This window comes from Aulostomus chinensis, chromosome 20 (genome assembly GCF_037954235.1).
Source record: "Aulostomus chinensis isolate RoL2024-O1b breed Wild chromosome 20, RoL_Achi_v1.0, whole genome shotgun sequence".
Taxonomy (NCBI): domain Eukaryota; kingdom Metazoa; phylum Chordata; class Actinopteri; order Syngnathiformes; family Aulostomidae; genus Aulostomus; species Aulostomus chinensis.
In genome coordinates, this window is record NC_141339.1 from 3,341,880 (window position 1) to 3,361,846 (window position 19,967).

The following is a 19,967-nucleotide window of genomic DNA, read 5'->3' on the forward strand; positions in this document are numbered from 1 at the left end:
CTGATATTCAATGTAGGTTGTCGGAGCAATGCTGATTCTGTAACTGTTCCGGTTCCTCTACAGTTCTAGAGCTTCACGTGGCAGACGCTTTTGTCCAAAGTGACGGGCAACACAAGCAAGAGTTTAGACTGGAGGGAAAAACCTTCGTAAGAACGACAAAGCGCTTCAAGTTGGATTGGCCGCAGGTGCTGCCATCTAGTGGAAGAAGAAGTGCCAGGTTTTTTATTTATTTTTTTTTGTTTTTTTTGTTTCTCTTAATATAATTTAACCACAACCAGTAATTCAGCATCAACAATATCTTTCAGCATTCAATATTCAACGTTGTCAGTGCTGAGTGTTCACTAAGAGTCGGGTCTCAAACCTCCTGACTCGTTCTACCCCTGAGTACAAAGAGGGGGAGGTCAGACTTGAGTGCCTTGGTGTTCCCTGAACAGTCGAGTCTTCAGATGTCTCTTAAAAGTAGAGAGGGACTCTGTGGGTCACATGGAGTTGCGTAGTTCATCCCACCATTTGGGAGCAGCAGAGGAGGAGAGTCTGGCTGGAGATTTAGAGCCATGCTGGGCTGGGAGCACCAGCCGTCTCTCACAGGCAGATCGTAGCAGAGGAGAGGGAGTGTAGCCCTGGATGAGGGCTTCCAGGCGGGCTGGAGCCGTGCTTCTTGATTCCTTATCGAGTATTTATACTGCTAAACTGCTAAACTTTGTTTTTTTTGTGAAAAACTGAACTAGTCAGCAAGTTGTTGACAGCTAAGGAGAAAGGAAAAGAAACATGAAATGATTTTGACCCAATAAAGGGTATTAAACAGTATACAGACATGTTTGTTCTAAGTGGGGTTCAAAAGGGTTTTATTTTGATATTTTTGGGCAAAATAGTTATAACATTTTTCCTGGGAATTAATGTTAATATATGTGAATTAACAGGACATTTTGGAGTAATTTAGACTTATTTTTTCAATCATACTCTGTGTATCCTTCCATCACATGCACGTTATTTCTATCTTGCAGAGTGTTTTTGAGGCATGTGTTTTTATGAATAACTGCAGGGGGAATAGAGCAAACATAACCGCATTTCTTTGCTCAGGTTTGGAATGGAGAGTGGGTTTTGACCCGTACCAGAGCTGCTATAATAACCAAACAGCTCTGTTTATGCTGGTTGCAGGCAGTTGCTTGTATAAATGTGTTTTTGCTCACTGTGTGTGATCCTCCTCCTGTGGTCAGACACAAATGATGCTGGAAAAATGCTGCAATGGTTGAGGTCTGATGTTGGAAAACGGTCCCACAAAAAAACAGCGGAAACGTGCGTGTGATCAACATCCTGGGAAGTGAAGCTGAGCTCGTATTTTAAGCCCCTCTGTCTGCGTTACGGTCATCGCTGTCCTGGACCTTGGAGGGCAGACGATGACTGAGATGGAGAAAATCCTTTGAAGTGGCCTGGACGGCAAGGAGACATTTCTGGGCCGGCTTTGTCTGAATTCCAGCTGCTGACTGCTGCGACACATCAGCCTTGATATTTCTAGTATGGCCACAGTGTGTATTCGTAGAAAGAGAGAGTGGACCCCTCCCCTCCCTTCTTCTCCACCACCCCTCCCTGTCACCCTAACGCCCTTTGCATCCTTATTTCTCCCAGCTTGTTCCCTAAAAATCTCTCCCTTATCCCCACGTCTCCACCTCCACCTCAGCATGTCCAGCAGCCAAAATGGTAATGACAGCAGGATGTGATCTCACACCTCCTCCAACATTTTCAACCATACAAGAAAATGTCATATTTTTTTTCTTTTTTCCCTTTTCCTCCTCGACGCCATCTCGTCCCCCACTCTGAGGCACGCAGAGAAATTTGACACATGGATGTGATCTCTCAAGTTTTGTCACAGTTTTTCTCCAGAGCAGTGTTTGCCCATTTCTTGCTTGGATTCTTACTGTCGTTCAGGATCAGTGTGCAAGTATTCAGACATCCTAACAATGCTCAAATGTTCAAATCCTTATTCATATTTTGAGTTTGTGACTCACTGGTTTAATTTCAATTCATCGAGGAGGGAAATATTCCCAAACTTTCTTTGTTTCCGGGCACCATGTGACATGTCTCGAAGTCGCTTGCTCTAAAGAACTCAGCACGACGTGTCCAACTCACAGATATTCCTGAAGACCTCTCTCCATTTTTCATTGGTAGATGGCTGCCAGAACGATCCCTTCTTCGTCCTCTACTCTGTTGTTATGAACATTGCCTCTCTTAACATCTACCTTCAAAAATATGCGTAGCCTAGATAATTCACTCCAAACCAGCTGATGGAAGCCCACCTAATAGAGGGGTACATTATCACGGTTTTCCTCGACCTAAAAGAGACACAGATGAGCGACGACTTCGTCACCCCAACCTGCTTCGTGCCTCATCTGCTCTCAGTGTGATGATGTTTACAGCCACTCGCGCTCAAGTTTTTAAAGCCACATAACTGCTTCAAAATTCAAAAGCACGATACTAACTACTGTGTTTCATTCCATAGAAGAAGAAGAAGAAGAAGAAGAAGAAAAAAAACAAGCCAACAGTAACCTCTGGCCGTGTTAGAGGCATTAAACTGAAAACCTATTCAAAAATTGAGATGAAGGAACTACACGCTCGGCAATGCTAACGTAGCTGCTGGTTTTAGGACTCATTCGTGTACCGCGCGATAGAGCTCAGCAGGGAGCTCCTGTTAGAGGAGCCTCTGCCATCATGTCCTGAAACTTTCTGCTGAGCTCTGTTCTTCTTTTGTGCAACCTTTTTCCAAAATTTACTTAAAAACCCGGGTGACAATTTGGGAAACACAACTAAAATGCCCCCCCCCCCCCCCCACACACACACACACACACAGGTTTGTGCATCTGTTCTTATTAGGACATTTGATTGAGTTCTAGGCAGCACGGTGGTACAGTGGTCAGCACTGGGTCTTTCTGTGTGAGTCTGCATGTTCTCCCTGTTCCTGCTGGGTTCTCTCTGGTACTCCAGCTTCCTCCACAGTCCAAAGACATCAAGAGGGGACCAGGTTAATCCAGACTCTAAATTGACCGTAGGCGTGGCTGGGAGAACTGTATGTGTTGTCTGTCTGTATGTGTTGGCCCTGCCATGGACTGGTGACCTGTCCAGGGTGAACCCCGCCTCTCTCCCGTAGCCGCTGGGATAGGCTCCACCCCCACCCTTAATAGGAATAAGCAGAAGAAAATGGAGGGATGGTTGGACTGAGTTCCATTCATGTGGACAGCCTAACCCAGGCTCTAATCCTAACTCTAACCCTAAACAATGGATGCCTCGTGCTAATTTTATCCTAACTTCAGTTCAAACTTTAACTTTAACCAGAACTCAGAAATGATGTTGCGCCATGTTAAGACTGGTCTTTGGTCTCCGTGGTTAGTGTTTATACCGCTATGCTGCCCACAAGCAAACGCTGGCATCGGCCCCCTCGAAGAAGAACTCACACACATACATACGTCGACTAGTGTCATTGCGTTCATCGTCTCTTGCTCCTCTAGATGACGTCTGTCCATCTGCCTCCCACCCTCCAACTTTTCCTCTCTCCATTCTGCTTCACCTTCCTGCCGTCTGTTGGTGTGTCCTCTGAAGTGTTTGTTCTAGGATATGCAGGCACTCTTCTTCTACTTCCTCTTTTCCACTTGATAAGGACCTTGAGTTTATGTACCCCCCCCCCCCCCATATCTGTCCCTCTGAAAGACAATGATAAGAGGACTTCTGATTGAACCTTGTCTTTTCACAGACTAGGAAGTTACCTAAGCACTCAGACAAAAAAAAAAGCGGTGAGGGGGAAGTGGGGGGGGGGGGGGTAAAGAGAGGGGTGATGTCTTCTGAGGAGTGACCAAAGCTTGGTTGGCTGTTCCAAAGCCCCTGACACCATGTGGAATCCTCAGGAAAAACAGCTGTAATTAGAGGAGTGAGCGGACGTTGGTGCCAAAAGTGTGCACATTGTAACATCAGTGAAACAGCCCTCTGTTTCTGATTTATTAACATAATCTTGTTCCGCTGCCAGATAATTGCAGCTGGCCAGTACTGACTGTGCGCGGACTTCAAAAACTTGGTGGGACTGTTTTGGTTTGGCTAATGAGAGTGAGGTCTGGTACTCTAGGCTGTGACTCAGAACAGGGCACATTTGGATTTGGCCTCAGGATTAGGGATTCAAAACAAAAAGCCTGCGCTCTTAAAGTCTGAATCTGCCCTCGTCTATTCTTACCATGAGACCTGCTCTGTGAGGGCCAACTCTGCCGTAAAAACCAGTACCGCGTCTGTGTTCAGCCTCTAATGTTGACATGTTCTGGCATTGTGTCATCATCCAGTTGTGTCGTGGTCTCTGTGTGTTTCCCAGCTCTACTGTTCAGTGAGTGACATAAGAACACAAACACTGTATTTTTTAATATGATGCAATGACTCGAGTGGTTGTCTAGCAACCAAAGAGTCGCTGGTTCCATCCTCACTTTCCCCGGTGACCGTGTCCAAGTGTCCTTGAGCAAGATACTGAACCCCTAATTGCTCCTGATGGCCCTGTGATGGACTGGTGACCCGTCCAAGGTGAACCCCGCCTCTCACCCAATGTCAGCTGGGATAGGCTCCACCCCCGACCCTTAATTGATAAGCGGTATAGAAAATGGATGGATGGGTGGATGATGCTATGATGCTTTTGCAGTATGCAGTTGTACTGAAAGCTCTATTTTGAAAATTTCAGTAAATGATGCAGTCGAGCATTTATCAAACAGGTTGAGGATCTTTTTTCCGTTACATTTTGGAGTTTAGCGTCAAATAACCATCTGCCTTTGTTAGTCTCTGCTGAGTTGTTTTAGCATTGGTATATTCATTCAAGCTATTTTAGAGCTACAGCACTTTAAAGTCATTATGTCCTCCACAAATTACCAAGTTCCCCCCCTGGCTTTTGCACCTGCCAACCGATATCAGTGAACATGTGCATGCGATGTCATTCACACCTTTGAGCTGCCAGTCAGCACATCGGAGAAGAATGTGACAACGAGCGCAGCCACAGCCGCTCTGCAGTTCTCTTACGTTCAGAGCCAGACACTTCTTTTTCTTTGTTCATGGGTCTGTCGTAGTCTTTAATCTGTGTGTTACAAGAAATGACAAGAACCAGCCGGCTGAGTCATCTGGATACATCATGTATCGTCGTAACCGCGACATGGCGGCGCAGTGTCGCTGTTCATTGTCGTCTGTCAACCCACAAACATATGAAACTTTGATTAATCTGTCAGCACAACCCTTGACTCTGCCCTCAGCTCTATTCAAACATTTCACACCACTTTCTTTTTAAAAAAATAAAATAAAACCAATTCACCTAAAATGGAAACACGGTGATTGATTTCAAAGTGAATAGAAAAAAGGAAGTCCAGAATAAAGACGGATACGGTATCACAGTCACGCTTTTTTATTTTGTTTCTGGGTTTTGTTTTTGTTTGGTTTTTGTTGAAGAATTGCAAAACCACACCAGTGAACTTGTAAAGTCAGAGCACATTTGAACATGTAAGAAGCAATCCAGTAGTCTTGAAATGTTAAATAAAAAACAGATTGACCTGTAGAGGAGTAAGTCAGTGTGAGGGATGCACCAGAACACGGAGCAAAGTTCATCAGCATTGGCGGATGTATAGTCCTTGTGACTACCATCACCACGGATGTTTTTCACTGATGGCAGCAGCTAATGTTTCGTCTACTGATCTAAAAATTAAATCAGAAATGTGTGGACTATAAAGGGCAGAAAGACTTTATTCTTTTTGATGTTTTCTTTCTCTTTGTTAATGTTTTACTTGGCACAAAAGGATGAATGAAGACCATCATAAACATAAAAAACCCTCCTCTTTAGAGCCTCGGTCCGAAGTAAACCCCCCATCGTGTTCAATGTCACTGCACCAAGTAGAAATCAAAGAAGTAGTAAAAGCAGTACTGAGGTGTAGTATCTGGGGCTTGTACACGATCTTTGTCAGCTGTAGTAAAAGCAGCGTGGAGGACACTCAAGATGTTTCTGCTGTATTTGTAACTGCAGTCTGTGCTACAAATCAACGCAGACTGAACGATGTGAGAGGGAGGCGCTGGACTGAGATGAAACAGCGTCATGGAGTGACCTGCGGAGGTGACAAGTTTTCATTTCCTCTGCGTTTACTGTTGATGCTGGAGCTCGGACGGCTCCTTGGGAGAGTGTCAGCCACAAATTCCAGCCTTCACCTGGGGTTTCTCGTCCCATCAATGCTGATCAGAGCCCAGCCAATAGTATTTATTGGCTGCTAATAATGTTAGCGGTTTTTTTTTTTCTGTTTGTTGTTTTTTTGGTAAGTGTTAATGGGGCTTTATTCTTAACATGGGATCTGATCCGACCTGACCTCCTGCGGTGGGCTGTTTTCACTTGACGACGACGCAGCACTTCGGAGATACCACGACCTGGGGGACTGACAGTCTTCAGCAACTTCAGCGTGTCTCCTTGCTGATGTGGAAAACCTGTTGCAATTTGCTCTTTGTTCAGTTTCTTAACAATAGGAAAACAACTCAAAGTCCCCCCCCCCCCCCAAAAAAAAAGGAAAAGCACAATGAGTTTGTCTCCATGAACTATTTTTGAACAAATAACATAGACTATGTAGACCTGTGGTAAAGGCTGTGTTACACGTTGCTGTGTCTGTAACTGAGTTAGAGAGAGAAAAGCTGTCCATCAGCCGTCATGGAGACGTCTGGAGAATGTGAGAAGTTGTGATTCTACTTTCACGCCAGCCAGTGTTGGACATGTTTGAGAGTATCCGTGAAGACAGCGGCAGAAACACCTGGTGATTGACGCAAAATATCGATTAAGCACACGATAGCTAATTCAAAGTGCGTTTTATGTACTACTACCTCTCTGAAAAGGGAGCCGGCAACATCTCAAGCGAGCGTGAAAACTTTTTTGCAAAGAAAAATTGCAATTTCCATCAACATTTTCTGATGCAGTACTTCAAAATGTGCATCAAAATATGCAGATGCAAAGCCAGCTAGGGGGGAGATGTGTCTGGGCTAGGAGCCAATCAGATTCCCACTATACAAGCTGATCCAGAATCTGTTTGCTTGGACTTGATCTACTTCCTGTATGGGGTGGTTGTTTTTGCCTGGATGTGTGGAAATGCTGTTCAGATCTGTGCAAACCAAAGAGTGCCATTCAGGAAAATGAAGTGGATGAAACAATGAATGTTGGAAGTCTTGAGTTTGTGCCACAGCAGACAGACGTCATTAGCTTGGTAGTGCAAACCATGACGACCACAGTGACCTTTTATGCGTAAATTTGTTTGCACTCCCCTTTGAAGGAAATAAAGCGTTTTGCCTACACGTGTTAAGACATTTATGTGGACGGAATGTTCGCCGAAGTCTAGTACACATTATCACCAGGGGCCCCAGGTCCCCCTGGTCCCCCTAACATGCAGGTCCAAACTTAGACATTTTATAGTTCAGTTGATTTAGTTTCTTTGTACAGGGATAATGCACATTATTCAATACCTCTGTAAATGTGCCAGTTTTAGCATTGGAGCTAATTTGCAACTGTAGTTCCTGTGCAAGATTTTAACAGCCAGATAAAACACAAAAAACCAAAACAATTCAAACAGAGGATTAACAGTTGACTCCAGAATCCAGTATGCAGTGTCTACCAGTGTGGGAAAAGCTACAGACAGCCAGACAGGGTGGCTGCTTTACTTTGAAGGATGTTAAAGAAAACATGCATTCGTTTGACGGTGGAAAGTCAATTAATTACGTCTACTCATGCCGCACTGAGACGTATCCAGCAATCCCAGTGTGACCGCTCCATCAGCCTGTCCTCGTGTATGTTTTATATATGTTACGTTTAAAAGGCAGTACAGCAGAGAGGCCGACATGAAATCAAATGCTTCGTTAGAGCCGGGTTTCTCAGCCCTCAGTTCTCATTCAGGTTTCCGCCATTCCTCTGGCCCCCTGAGACCCTCCCAGCAGATGTCAGGGGTCTCGGTGCTAAACGGGTGTAGACATCCGCGTTATGTAGGTAGGTGTCAAAAGGATAGGGTTTCCTTGGTTTCCGAATCTCAGATCTACAGAAGCAGGCAGTAGTGTGAGCAGTGCCGCCCCGGAGCGCCTGTGTGTCTTTTTTTGTCTTCTAACTTCTCAATTCCACTCGGAGCCACGCTGATTGATTTTGCTTTTTACTCCAATTGTTCACATACAACAACAACAAGAAAAGAAACAGTTCTGATTTCTCACTCCTGCATGTCATGTCGCAAGCATGAGTCGCCACTCCGAGGGCCTCGAGGGTTGCCTGCTGCCCCTCTGCATCGTTTCCAGACACAACACGTAGCAGCATCTCCATCTGCATGCGGACGACTTTTAATTTGCTTTCAAATTTTTCGTGCGCATGGTCTTGGATTTTTGTTGGAGGTTTGTTTGTGGGAGCAGTGCGTGCTGCTCGTCTGCTGTGTTAGTTTCAGTTAACCACTGAATGAAAGTTGTTATACCCACAACATTTGAAATTAGCAAGGGGAAAATGATTTAAGAGCTCAAGTTTTTGCTTTTCCAAATCCTTAAATTGTACACAGCGGTCTTCTTGTATCCTTCTTTCCCTCTCCATTTCCGCTCCAGTTTTGTTGTCCGCTGAAGCTGTCACTTTGATGAGTTGTGTGCAGTCATCCAGCGGGGCTGCCGGGCTTTCACGAGGGCCTCCGTCCTTCCTGGTGCTGCGCAGCCTTTGATGTGGTTCCCTCTGTTGCTCCAAACAGGCGAACCTCGGCGCTGGCTGGCTAAACCCTCCGCTGCATTTTAACACCACATATCAACCAAATGTTGATCTTGCAGCCACGTCGGTGCTGAAATGCCTTTCCGGTGTTGTTTTTAAAGATCCTGAGCTGACCGGCTGCATGACTGCCATCAGCCGGGCGGTGAGGGTGGTGTAATAATTTACAGGCAGCTCCCTCGATACTGGCGCTCGCCTCAACGGCACAATCTTATGAACATGTTATGGTAGAGAGCTGAAAACACAGTACAGATGTTGGTTCAAGCCTGCAGCCTCACTGCAAGGCTGCCTGGTGTGTCGCTGGGTTTTGGACAACGGTAACGTGGATCTAGAATTATTTGAAACCCCTCACGTTTTGCATCATTGGTGTAGAGATACCACATGACGCCATCATCTTTGTCTGGTAAAGTAGAAGCACAATACGGTGAAGAACACAAGGTATTAGTGGCTGGTTATTACAATAAGAGAGGACTACAAAGCACTAAATAACTCTGGCTCTGGCCCCGGGGCCAGCTGTGAGCCAGCGCCTCACTACTGCGGATGATTACAGCTTGCTATATGAACTGTGTCCTAATCCCAGTGGACAGCTGAAATTAAAGCCAGGTACAGCCCTCTGCCTTCCCAGAATTCTCTCTGATAGACCTCCTCCCCTGCCGAGAAAAATCAAGCGCAAGCATTTCAACAAGAGTCTCGATTCAAAGTACAGATGAGGTGTTTCTCTGAGCGAATCGGGCACCGCTGATGACAACGACAGATGAAGATGGCGAACACTGATTATTTCTAATTTGATTTCTGCAGTGTGCCAGTCATGAGTTCAGGGTTTGTGACACACTTAGTCGAAACTCAAATCTGGTTTTGGGTTACTGCGTTTTCTGCCAGTGAGTACTTTTTTTTTTTTTTTTTTAAATAAAAAGAAAGTTTGCAGATGCTGGACATGAAGCTATCAGCGTTTTTACTGATGAGTCAGCATACAGGACTTGGTATTTTATGAAACGGATTGCGACCAACGTGACAGTGGACACATTTGGTTTTCCGTGTCTCTCAAACAGAGATGTGTTCTGAGCTGATGGTCGCTTCATGCTGCCTAATATTTCAATGCGAGGGGGGCAACACACACACACACACACACACACACAGACGTGAAGGTGGTAGATGCTTTATTTGGACTGAGTGGATGAGGCGTTTAACGTGGCTCGTAGAACTGTAGCTTCCGTTCAGACCTTTCTATCGATGCCTGACGTTAAATAGCTTTACCTGTCTGATTATTATCTGGTGATGTGGTTCCCTGCATCAGCCTGTCGAGATGTAACCTGCACTTTAAGCTCCGTGTTCATTTTATGTTATTTACGGCATATGAACGCTGGATGTTCTCTGCCCTGCTCTACAGTGGCCCCTCAGGGACAAATAAAGTTCTTTTGAATTGCGTTTGAGTACAGTCAGCTTCGTTGCCGATGCCACTCGCACAAACAATTTATCCAGTCAGTCAAAGGTGAACCTGGATTAGCAACTGTTAACGTTCATCTCTGAGTGAGCTGAAGAGGTAAACTTACAAATACTCGGGGACCATAGGGCCGTGCACCCCCAAGTCACCACATCAGTCCCAGCTGGAGTAGAACTAGCAACCCAGAGATTTAAAAATAACAGAAGAGCATCCTCTGATCGAGTGTGGGTGTGTTGGAGACGGTGGGACCTACCAAGGAAGTGTGATGTCAAATCAAAGGCTGCTATTTTCCCAACTGATTTTACTGATAGCTCATATTTACAGATGTAGATACTTTCTGAGTAAGAACATGTTCATATGGTTTTCACATTTCACACATACTGACAAACACATGCAAACAACATGAAATTGAGAAACTGATATTTTTATTTGGCTCCAAAACTTTTATTAGAGAAACCCATTCATGATGTAAACACCACTTTGTTTCCTCCTTGTAGACAGCAGTCGAAAGGACTTGAGCACAACTGAGCCACGTCAGTACTGACCGGACTGATTCAACCGATGTGTCAACAAAATGAGCGATAACAGCCGATGGCCGTCGATCGATAATCGCGATGCGAGTGCACTCCGCCTCCTGCGGTGAGCTGCAGGCTTCCCTCCCTCAGTTTCATGCAGGATATTGACTTTCCAAATCGAGACTGAAAGTGTGTTCAGTTGCATCGACATTCGTGTGTGGGGATCTTCCTAGCAGCCTGTGGGAACACCTTCTCAACAGCCCTCATTTGAAACACACCATCTGGGTTGTGTGTTAGGTCAAGCGCGGCCTCACTTGTTTCCTCCGTGGGTGCAGTGGTGGGGGTCCGCATGCACCGCGTCCCGGATCGGTAACGGGGACTTCTCACTCCTCCATCTACTCCAGTGATAACGGCAGTGAGCGGGTTAAAGCTGACACCGTGGCCGTCCTATCAGTGCGTCCGGGTGCAGTCCCAGCCCACCGCTCTTCGCCCGCCTGCCTGCCTGGCTGCGTCCCTCCACAGCCGCACGCAGTCCGGGCTTGAGAGAGAGAGAGAGAGAGAGTGTGTGTGTATGTGTGTGCGCGCATGTGTATGTGTGTGAGAAGGAGAGTGTGCGTGTGTGTGTGGCAGTTTGTCATAGTGGCAGGACACACTTCCGTGATTAACAGCCCCCTCTCTCTCTCCCGGACATGTCGCTGCCTTCTCGGGGTGTTTGGCCTGAAAACGCTTAGCGGAGATTTCAACCAAACCGAGGCGACTTCAGGAAGAGCCGCGTGCTGCGGATCCCACCGGCTGCACCGGGACTCGCAGAAACACGGTAGGACACATCACGGCAGACCACAACCAGATCTGGGCTTGTCCAGCGCCGCTTGGGCTCCCTTCGTCTGGAGTTGGTGACATTTTTGCACCAGAAAGTGAGACGTCTGGCTGGTAGTCTGCGTGTTCTGCGCCGTTGTTCGGTTCGGAGCGTCGGTGTGTCAGACCGCGACTGCGAGCGGCTCACGCGTGTCAGCGTTGTGCGTTTTCACTCTGTTTGTGGATAATTGATTCGAATGGCGTCCACGGTCACAGACGCGTTTTGACCCTCGAGTCTAAATCTGAGTTTCACGGCCGCTTCACGTCTGCCTGTGGCGCAGGAACACCTACATTACAACCCTCCGTGCTGTTCGGGCGACTGCACATGAGGTTTATTTGCTTTGCGTTTCTTGTAGAGACTTTCTACAGAGTGCCTGTACCACCGGGTTTGCCGCGCCACATGTACAATTAGGGTGCTGACTTACAATAAGAGCCTACTGTTAACCTGGCTGGTCTGAATATATATTTTTTGTATTGGTCTTAATTTTATCTAATTATTTTTTTGATGGGGCGGCCAGTGACATGTCACCCTCACCACCACTCCGGTTTAAAGGCGGCGACCGTCAGGTGGCAGTGACTCGATCTGAAAATTTTACAAACCACAAATGAGACAAAACCTGAGCTAAGTGTTGAGTCATCAACTCACTGGAGATTATTGATGTGCAGAGGGTGGTGGGTTGGATGTCCGCTGTGATGGAATGGTTTTCGAAACACGGTTTGAGGCGGTGTGTTGGGCTCATTTATCTTGGTATGTCGAACAGCCTGAGTGTGAAGAAGGAGCCTGAGGGGGTCAAAAATGTCCAAAATCTCTCCTGACAACCAGAAACATGTCCAAGTGAGTGAGCGTCTGAAAGCTGAGTGGAGACGCTCTGCCTGCTGCTGTTGATGGGAATCTTATTAGAAGCCATGTGGTTATTAACCGTCTGCTGACTGATTCCTGGTAATTACCATCTATTAGCTCAAATTAAAGGGATGTGGGATGCCTCTCCTTGTGTTGCATTAGCGCCGTGTCGCCCAAGGTCTCGCCACACCTCTCGCACCCCGTAATCATAAACTTGACATGAAAGATGGAGTCATCACCTGTGTTGGTCCCAACTCACTGCCTGGGGAACTGATTCAAGTGTTGTTGTTTTTTTGGGGGGGTCTATTTTCTCCACCAAAAGAGGTTTAATTGTAGCCTCATCCGTCACAGAGCCCAACACTGTTGTCATGACGATGTTTGAAAGCTGTTGAACCCGATGAAAGTTGCCTGACTGAAGCCCAAAACAATCGAAACGTTTCAGAGAAATCAGAGGATGAAGTAAGGAGTTTAATTATTGCGAGGAAGTCTTTACTAGCTTCTCTTAAAGTTGATGACGGTCGCATGTGCCAGACTGCATATCTACTCTCTTCCAGACGTTCTGCAGCCGATCTGATCCAGAGCACTTGCCCAGTTGTCGTTCTGTTCTTTTAGAACGGCGGAAGCAGTCTAGTTGCAGTTGCTCAGGGTGTAGTTCCGTCCAGCTGTCAGCTTTTATTTTGAAAAGAGACACAAGACCCTGCTTGTGACTGCACAGACTGCCCAGATGTCTCACCTGCCTGTCAATGCCCGACACTCACTCTCTCTCTCACACACACACACACACACACACACACACACACACACACACACAGCTGAGGCTAAATTCCTTCAATCCCAAGCTGAGGAAGAGAACTGGCCGGCCTGTTACGCAGTAACGAAGCGTTAAGCTTTGTTCTCTTGTACGTGTTCGTCTCCTCTCAGCTTCATTCAGTCACTTCAGGCCCTCGACAGCTGCGGGAGTCAGACTGATGGATTCATCTGGGCTTCCCTCCGTGCTCCGCTATTCTCAGCTCTTAAGAGAGAGAGTTATTCTTGGCCTTCTCCCCTTTTCTCAAGCCTGTCTTCAGCCCCCCGACCCGATTGGGCTGTCATTCTCATGTTTCATGCTCACTCATGTTGAGGTGTCAGAGCACATTGGTCTCACACGCCGCCGTCTCCTGGTCAGAGGCGGATGGAAAAGCAGGCCAGTGCGACGCACAGCTTGGCGGTCAAATGCACCCTCATCCTTTTTGCGGTGAAATATTTTTCAGGGTTCATTGTGTGTGTGTGTGTGAAATAAAGTAAAAGTGTGTGCAGTTCTCCTGAAAGCGTTTGAAAGAGAGCGGAAGGTGTCGATCTCCTTACTGGGACGTGCTGACACACACACGTGCACGCTGGCTGTGTTCAGACTGATATTTAATCGGTGTGTGTTGTTAAAACTTTGCAGTTGTGAGTCTGGGTCTGCAGCATCTGAAGGACTCGTCATCAGCCTCCGGTTCAGGCCTTGCCTTCAGACGGCGTCACCGATCGTCGAGCCCTGGCTGTCTGCAAGCCCAGTTTACTCAGACGCAAACACAAACGTGCAAGTTGTTGGAAGTCCAACACGCTGAAAAGAGAAATGCAGCAATACAAAGCAGCTCAGTGGCTCTGACAACGTCTCTTGTTATGTTCTGATATTGTTCAAAAAAACAGCTCAAATGCTACAAAAGAATACTTACATTTTTGAAAATGTATAATAATTCAAATTTTTTTTAACTTTTCCTTCACACACACACACACTCACTCTCTCTCTTCTGTCATTTTGTCGTTACTGCGCTGGTAACATTTGTGCTTTAGATCGGATGCTGGGATGCTCTGAGCTCCCTCGAGCTCGATCGGGACCAGAGGTAGGGAATCCACCAGCCCCCGGTCCCGGCAGGTGGCTTCCAATTTGAATTTTGACACGTGACCAAATTTTCCATGTGAGAACGATCAATCAAGTGCATACTTTTCGCTGGCAGGACAATTCCGAGAAGTTTGTGCAGCCTTTCATCACTGGCTGGATGGTTTATGAAGGCTTCTTCTGTCTGGCCTGCCAAAGAAAACCACACATCAGCTGGTCGTCGTGTGCTGACCACGATCGCTGCCTTGACTTAAGATTACCTTTGAATTCAATTCCAGGCTGTACTGCAATTTCAGCAGGTTGATTTCAGTTTGGCAAAAACTGATTTGAGATTCTTCTTTCGCCGTGCGAATCACTTCCAGCTCCTGATGATCTGCCTGGCCTGCTGGCGAGACGACGCAGCCTTTAGCCGCCACGGCTCCATTTTGCTTTTAACTGTGATTCGGATGTAGCACTCAGACATTCAGGGAAAATTTCAGTGGATTGTGCATCCCTTTTATTGTTTTCATTACAGTTAGTCATCTCCGTAATGACCAGTCTGTTAATTTCAAGTTTTTTCTGACCTGTATGTTTTTGTAGTGTAGAGGGAATGAATGCCAGCTGTCTGGCTGACTCTGGCATATCTACATGGGTTCTGGCTGAATGTTCATGCAAGTGGACTGTCCCATTTGCATAAATAGAATTAATGTTAATTTTTTATTTTTTAGGTCCACCTGATGCAGAACTTGTGCTCTTTAAAAAGCTGTCATCTTATACCTGCCCGTGACGCCTCAATAATCTTAACTTGAACTCCAACCTGAACCTAAAGTAAATTTAACGTGCGTGCTGAACATCTCAGCCCTCAAACTGCCCTTCAGGGTGTCTCATGAACTGAGATTTCTACCTGTTAACGTCGCCCTCACCTCAGTGGTTACGTTGGTCCTCGCAAGGGTAGCTGAACAAGCAGTGTGTAGCAGGAGGATTTCACGCCGGCGTTCTCCGTGCAGCTGCATGGACGCTGGGCCGTGATCCAGCAACACCTCGCCCCCTGCGTTACCTGTGAAACACAGCTCAACCACTTTTAAGTGTGTCAAAGCGTATCGTGGCACAAAAGCAGGTGGACTTTATTTTTCTACTCAGCCCCCCCCCCACGCTATGCAAAGATAACCCACAGAATCCCATTTTCACACAGCCGACACCTCCTGTGGAGTATTTTGGAATTGATGCCAAAGAATGGGGGCTGAAACTGTAGCATAAGGTGAAGCTTCTGTTTTTTCTCACTCTGTTGGAACCCGTCCTGATGCAGGAGCGTCTCAGACTTCGTAATCTACACCAGCGCCGCCAGTCCATGCTGGTCTTACTCATGTCCTCTGAACCGTATTGATCTGAGACGGCCCCTATTTGATGGGATTGTTATGACTCCTGTGAGAAGACGGAAGATTTTTTTGGCCAAATATTTCAGAGCAATTAATTGTCCAAAAACAAGGAAAAGAAGAAGCAGCAGGTCTCCTCAGTCTCTGGCTTTGTTTGGCTGGACCATTCTTGTTTCAGTGGAACCGTTAAGATGAAGCACTGAGCCTCTGCTGGAGGGACAGGGCAGAGCTGTGAGCTCACCGAAGCGTTGGTGTAGCCTCGTCAGCCGGGTTTCCAGGACTGTCACTAGCTTGTCAGGCTGAAGGATTTTGAAACGACAACAAAAAAATATCGTATTTTGATTATTTTGACCGATGTTGCAATGTAACTCACAGTATTTAAAGGAATTATAATGCGTGTGTCATGATTGAGTTCACATCCTAAGAGAAGAAAAATAACAACCCTTCTTTTTTATGGAGATCCTTGCCAAACAAAGACGTGTCCTTCATTCTAGAATACCATTTACTGGCTGGTATGATTCTGCCCCTCAGTACTTCATTTAGAGCAGTATTTTGGCACACATCTGTCCGTAAGCACTCTGTTTGGGATATTTCAATAGGCCATCATTTTGATAATTGTTCAGACTTGGATTGGACACCACAAATCAAATGATACATTAAAATGGATTGACCGTCAAATCAAAGTCTGCTTTTGTGAAGCTTGGGAGGATGTTATTTTGCATGCTTGCCGTGTTTATTTTAACGTTTATGCAGCCTCTCTTTCTGTCTCCTTCACCCTGGGTACCAGAGTGAACCCCTGACTTTAATTTCTGAAGGCACCAGGAGAAACACAGCATCTTGCCGCCATGTTATCATGTTCTCGTCCATTTGGGAATAGTCAGACAGTGGAGCAACACCAAAGGCTAACACCATTCACATCCTGTCAACATGCATTTCTCTCTCTCTCCCTCTCCCTCGCTCTGTCTCTCTATCTCTCCACCAACAGATCTCATACTTTTACTCTCCCTGGCATTTTGAAGCACGTCTGTATTCCTCGGGGAAAACACGTCAGCCGTGAGGATCTGTTCATTTGTTTCAAACCCACAGTTCCTGAAAACCAACAGTTGCGCATCTGAAACAACAATTTACTTGATCAAAGTAGCAATCAAGTACTCAATAATGTTTTGTTTTTTTTGCTTTTTGGCTTTTATGTTGAAAGTTCGATGAAAAGAAAAGTTACGCCCTCCACAATCTCACTGTCCTTCAAAACAACAACTTCTAGTTTTGCGCTTTGGTTTCATGTTAAACTAAACAGATATGATTCACTTGTCATTCATCCTTAGATGCACCCCTGGGCCGCTCCTCTCTTAACTGCTTCATAGTTAAGAGACACAAATCAATTTTCAACCAGTCGTTCAGCAGTAAGTCTCTATATTGGCGTTATTTGTTCTGCCCGCTGTGGAAAAGTAGACCTGCTAAGAAAAACTGGAGCGCCCTCTCACTTCCGTCTCATGTGGCCAACATGGCCAGTAGAGCTGTTCCAATCAATGACGCTGATTAGCGGTTGCAGCGAGCGTCACCACTCAGGTTATGTATGGTGGATGCACTCAGCTGTTAGACTGTTTCACCTCAGAGTACAGAGCTTTGGGTGTTAATAGCTTGTGTTCATGAATCAAAGGGTATCTACTACAAGTCTTTGTTGAAGGATGATTTGAATAATTCGTTCATGAGCAACTGGGAAACAGGAAACTTTGTGGGAGAGCCCACCGACTGCCTGACAAGCTCAGGAAGTCCCACTGTAACGGCGCGCGGCTTTGAGAGCGTTGAGAGGTCGGTTTGACTTCGCCCTCGCGCTCTTCAGTGGAAGTTGAGGTGAAGCTACATGACTTCACATGTTGCTTATTTTTGTGTTGCTACATTGCTAACACCTTCTGTCCAGCTTGGCTTTATTAACGGCCAGTTGAACTCCAGGAGAATTCATTTCATTTAGTTCGGCGATGAGTTTGTGTGTAGCTCCTCTGTATTTTAACGGCAGAAATGGAACACAACTTCTGCAGACAGCCGTGCTGCCTCTTTGGTACCTGCCTGTCCGCACTAGAAACTGGGAACTCTCCCATTTGCTGTAGGAATGCATGAATGATCTTTTAAAAGAAAAAGAAAAAAAAAAAGCTGGAGTTGAAGTTGATGCTCAGATAATATTCAGCCAATTTTTTTCTGCTTTCATCTGCAGTAAAATCAGTAAGCCCTTTTCCCACTAGCCAAAAAAAACACCAACACCTGCTTGAGCCCAGTTTTTTTTCCTCCGCTGGAACTTTAATTTGCACTACACCTGGGGATTTATCAGCTTGGCCATGATTCGCATTCATAGTAACATAAAAGCTGGTTGAATGTGGTAGTTTGTGGCCGGTTTCCAATCTCAGACAGGTATAAAACAAGCAGCTGGAGCTCCACCGTCCACAATAAACGTGGAGCAAACAAAGGCTCGGTTACCTCTGCAGCTTCACGCCATCTCAGGCACGAAGACAACACATCAGTGATCAAGAAGTGGTGTTGTGTCATCATTGAGGCGGTGCTGAGTTCCCAAGCACCATCACTGTCCTCAATGCTGCTGTTACAACCGCTCACAAAGATTACATTCAAGCACAAGATGCTACATTCCGGCGCTGCTGGACACCTTTTCCTGGTGTGGTGACTGCATTCATGACATCAAGAAAAAACCAGAAAGGCAGCTACTCATCTCGTAATTACAGCCGGTTCAATCTGCTTTTATTTGCGACTTTAATGGAGTGTGAAAAACCTGCATGTTCTTTTAGTAGAAAATTGATCTAAGTTAAAAAAAAAAAGAGCCTCACCTTGTTTTGTTCTCTTCTTTTCTCTCAGAGGAGTGACAGCGTCCCATCCGGGCCCACTGGGAGAGGATGATGGCCCTGAGTGACGCGAGTGGCGATGCCCTAGCTTTCAGCAATGGAGGGCACCATCCTCCTCTCAGTGTCAGTGCAGATCCCCCTTCAAACACCAGTAGACCAGTCAGCAATGGCCAGGACCCTCTCACAGGAGACGGAGAAGAAGATGTTGCAGCATCAAAGCAGCAGCGATCGCACGTTGTCCAGAGAGCAAACAGACAAAATGGCGGGTTGGTCCAGCAGAACGGCTCTCTCAGGAACCTTCCCTCTTTCTCTGCCGCCTCTCCTTCTCCTGCTGATACAGACTCCCAAAGGCCAGCCAAAAACCACCTACCCTCCACCCTCTCCCCTTCATCCTCTTCTCCGTCTCTCCAGTCCCCGCTGCTCTGCTGCCAGCACTGTCACTTCCACTCCACTCTCCTCTGCCCCTGTGGACAGCAGGACTGCCCGCTCCTCCAGAATCCAAGCACAGGCTCTGGGCCCAGCTTGCCCCATGTGGGGAACCCTCACCCCTGCCCTTGCTGCCTCTCTGCCTGCCAGTATCCTCACCCCCATCCAGCACAACCCTCATCCCCTCTTTGTCTCCATCACCACCTTCACCAGCCCTGGCAGGAGCACCTCCAGAGTCAAACCCACGGGACTGGGATCAGGTATGTGGTGAGGCAGTGTCAAATCTGTATCTTGTCTGCAAATGTTGGTTCCCTGTCAGAATAGATGCAACGATATTTCCGACATCAGCGCAGAAGTCCTACACACACAAACGATAGACGCTGGCCACAGAGAGCCGTCAGGCCTCGTAAAGAACAGGTTTAGTGCTACATTTAGTTTCTGCTTTATTCACACGCCATAAAAATGTTTGAGTATTCATGCAAGAGCTGGAAACCACACGTCGAACATTTGTGGAGGGACTCAAGTGTCCCATCAAGCCCATTTTTGTCTACTTACGCATGTGAGGTTTGTCCCCACACTCTTAACCCTTTATGCCCCTGATTATAAGTGAAATACATTTCCCGTTTTATTTTATTTTTTTATTTTTTTTGGGGGGGGGGCACAGTTTCCTTAAAACAGTGAAGATAAAAGCCAGCAAGTCCAGTCCATCATTACGTTGAGCTTTAGCTCCACAGCGTTCGTATGGTCCCACGTTTGGTCAGCTTGGTCAGGCGTGTCCACCTCTGCCATCCAGGGATTGGTGATGCGCTCTTCCCTTGATTCACTGCTCTTTGAATAAAAGAACAGTTGATTTTTAGCCTATGTTTCCCGTGTTTGTCTTAGAGAAAGAATATCCATGCATGCCAGCAGGCGTGAGGAGAAGAAGCCACCTTTGGGACACTGGAATACTCACAACTCAAATACTTTGATTTATTTCGTATTTTTTCCTTTCATTAGTGTCTTGTTTGTTTGTTTTTAGGAAATTCCAGGAATTCAAAAATATGAACATCAAAATCTGTCTCTGCTCTTGAATAATGATAAA

At 46.3% G+C, this 19,967-nt stretch overlaps 1 protein-coding gene across 2 annotated transcripts in view; it reads left to right on the forward strand.

Moving 5' to 3' along the window:
* The window catches only part of disp1 (dispatched homolog 1 (Drosophila)), an 82,313-nt gene that overhangs the window by 40,238 nt on the left and 22,108 nt on the right, over positions 1-19,967 (forward strand). The window contains exons 4-5 of one of the 2 annotated variants that reach the window (XM_086189923.1): positions 11,437-11,522; positions 18,474-19,146. In XM_086189923.1, coding sequence (XP_086046049.1) covers positions 18,512-19,146 — 635 coding nt within the window. In that variant the 5' untranslated portion in view covers positions 11,437-11,522; positions 18,474-18,511. The remainder of the gene's footprint in view (positions 1-11,436; positions 11,523-18,473; positions 19,147-19,967) is intronic. The other variant, XM_086189922.1, reaches the window with a different exon arrangement.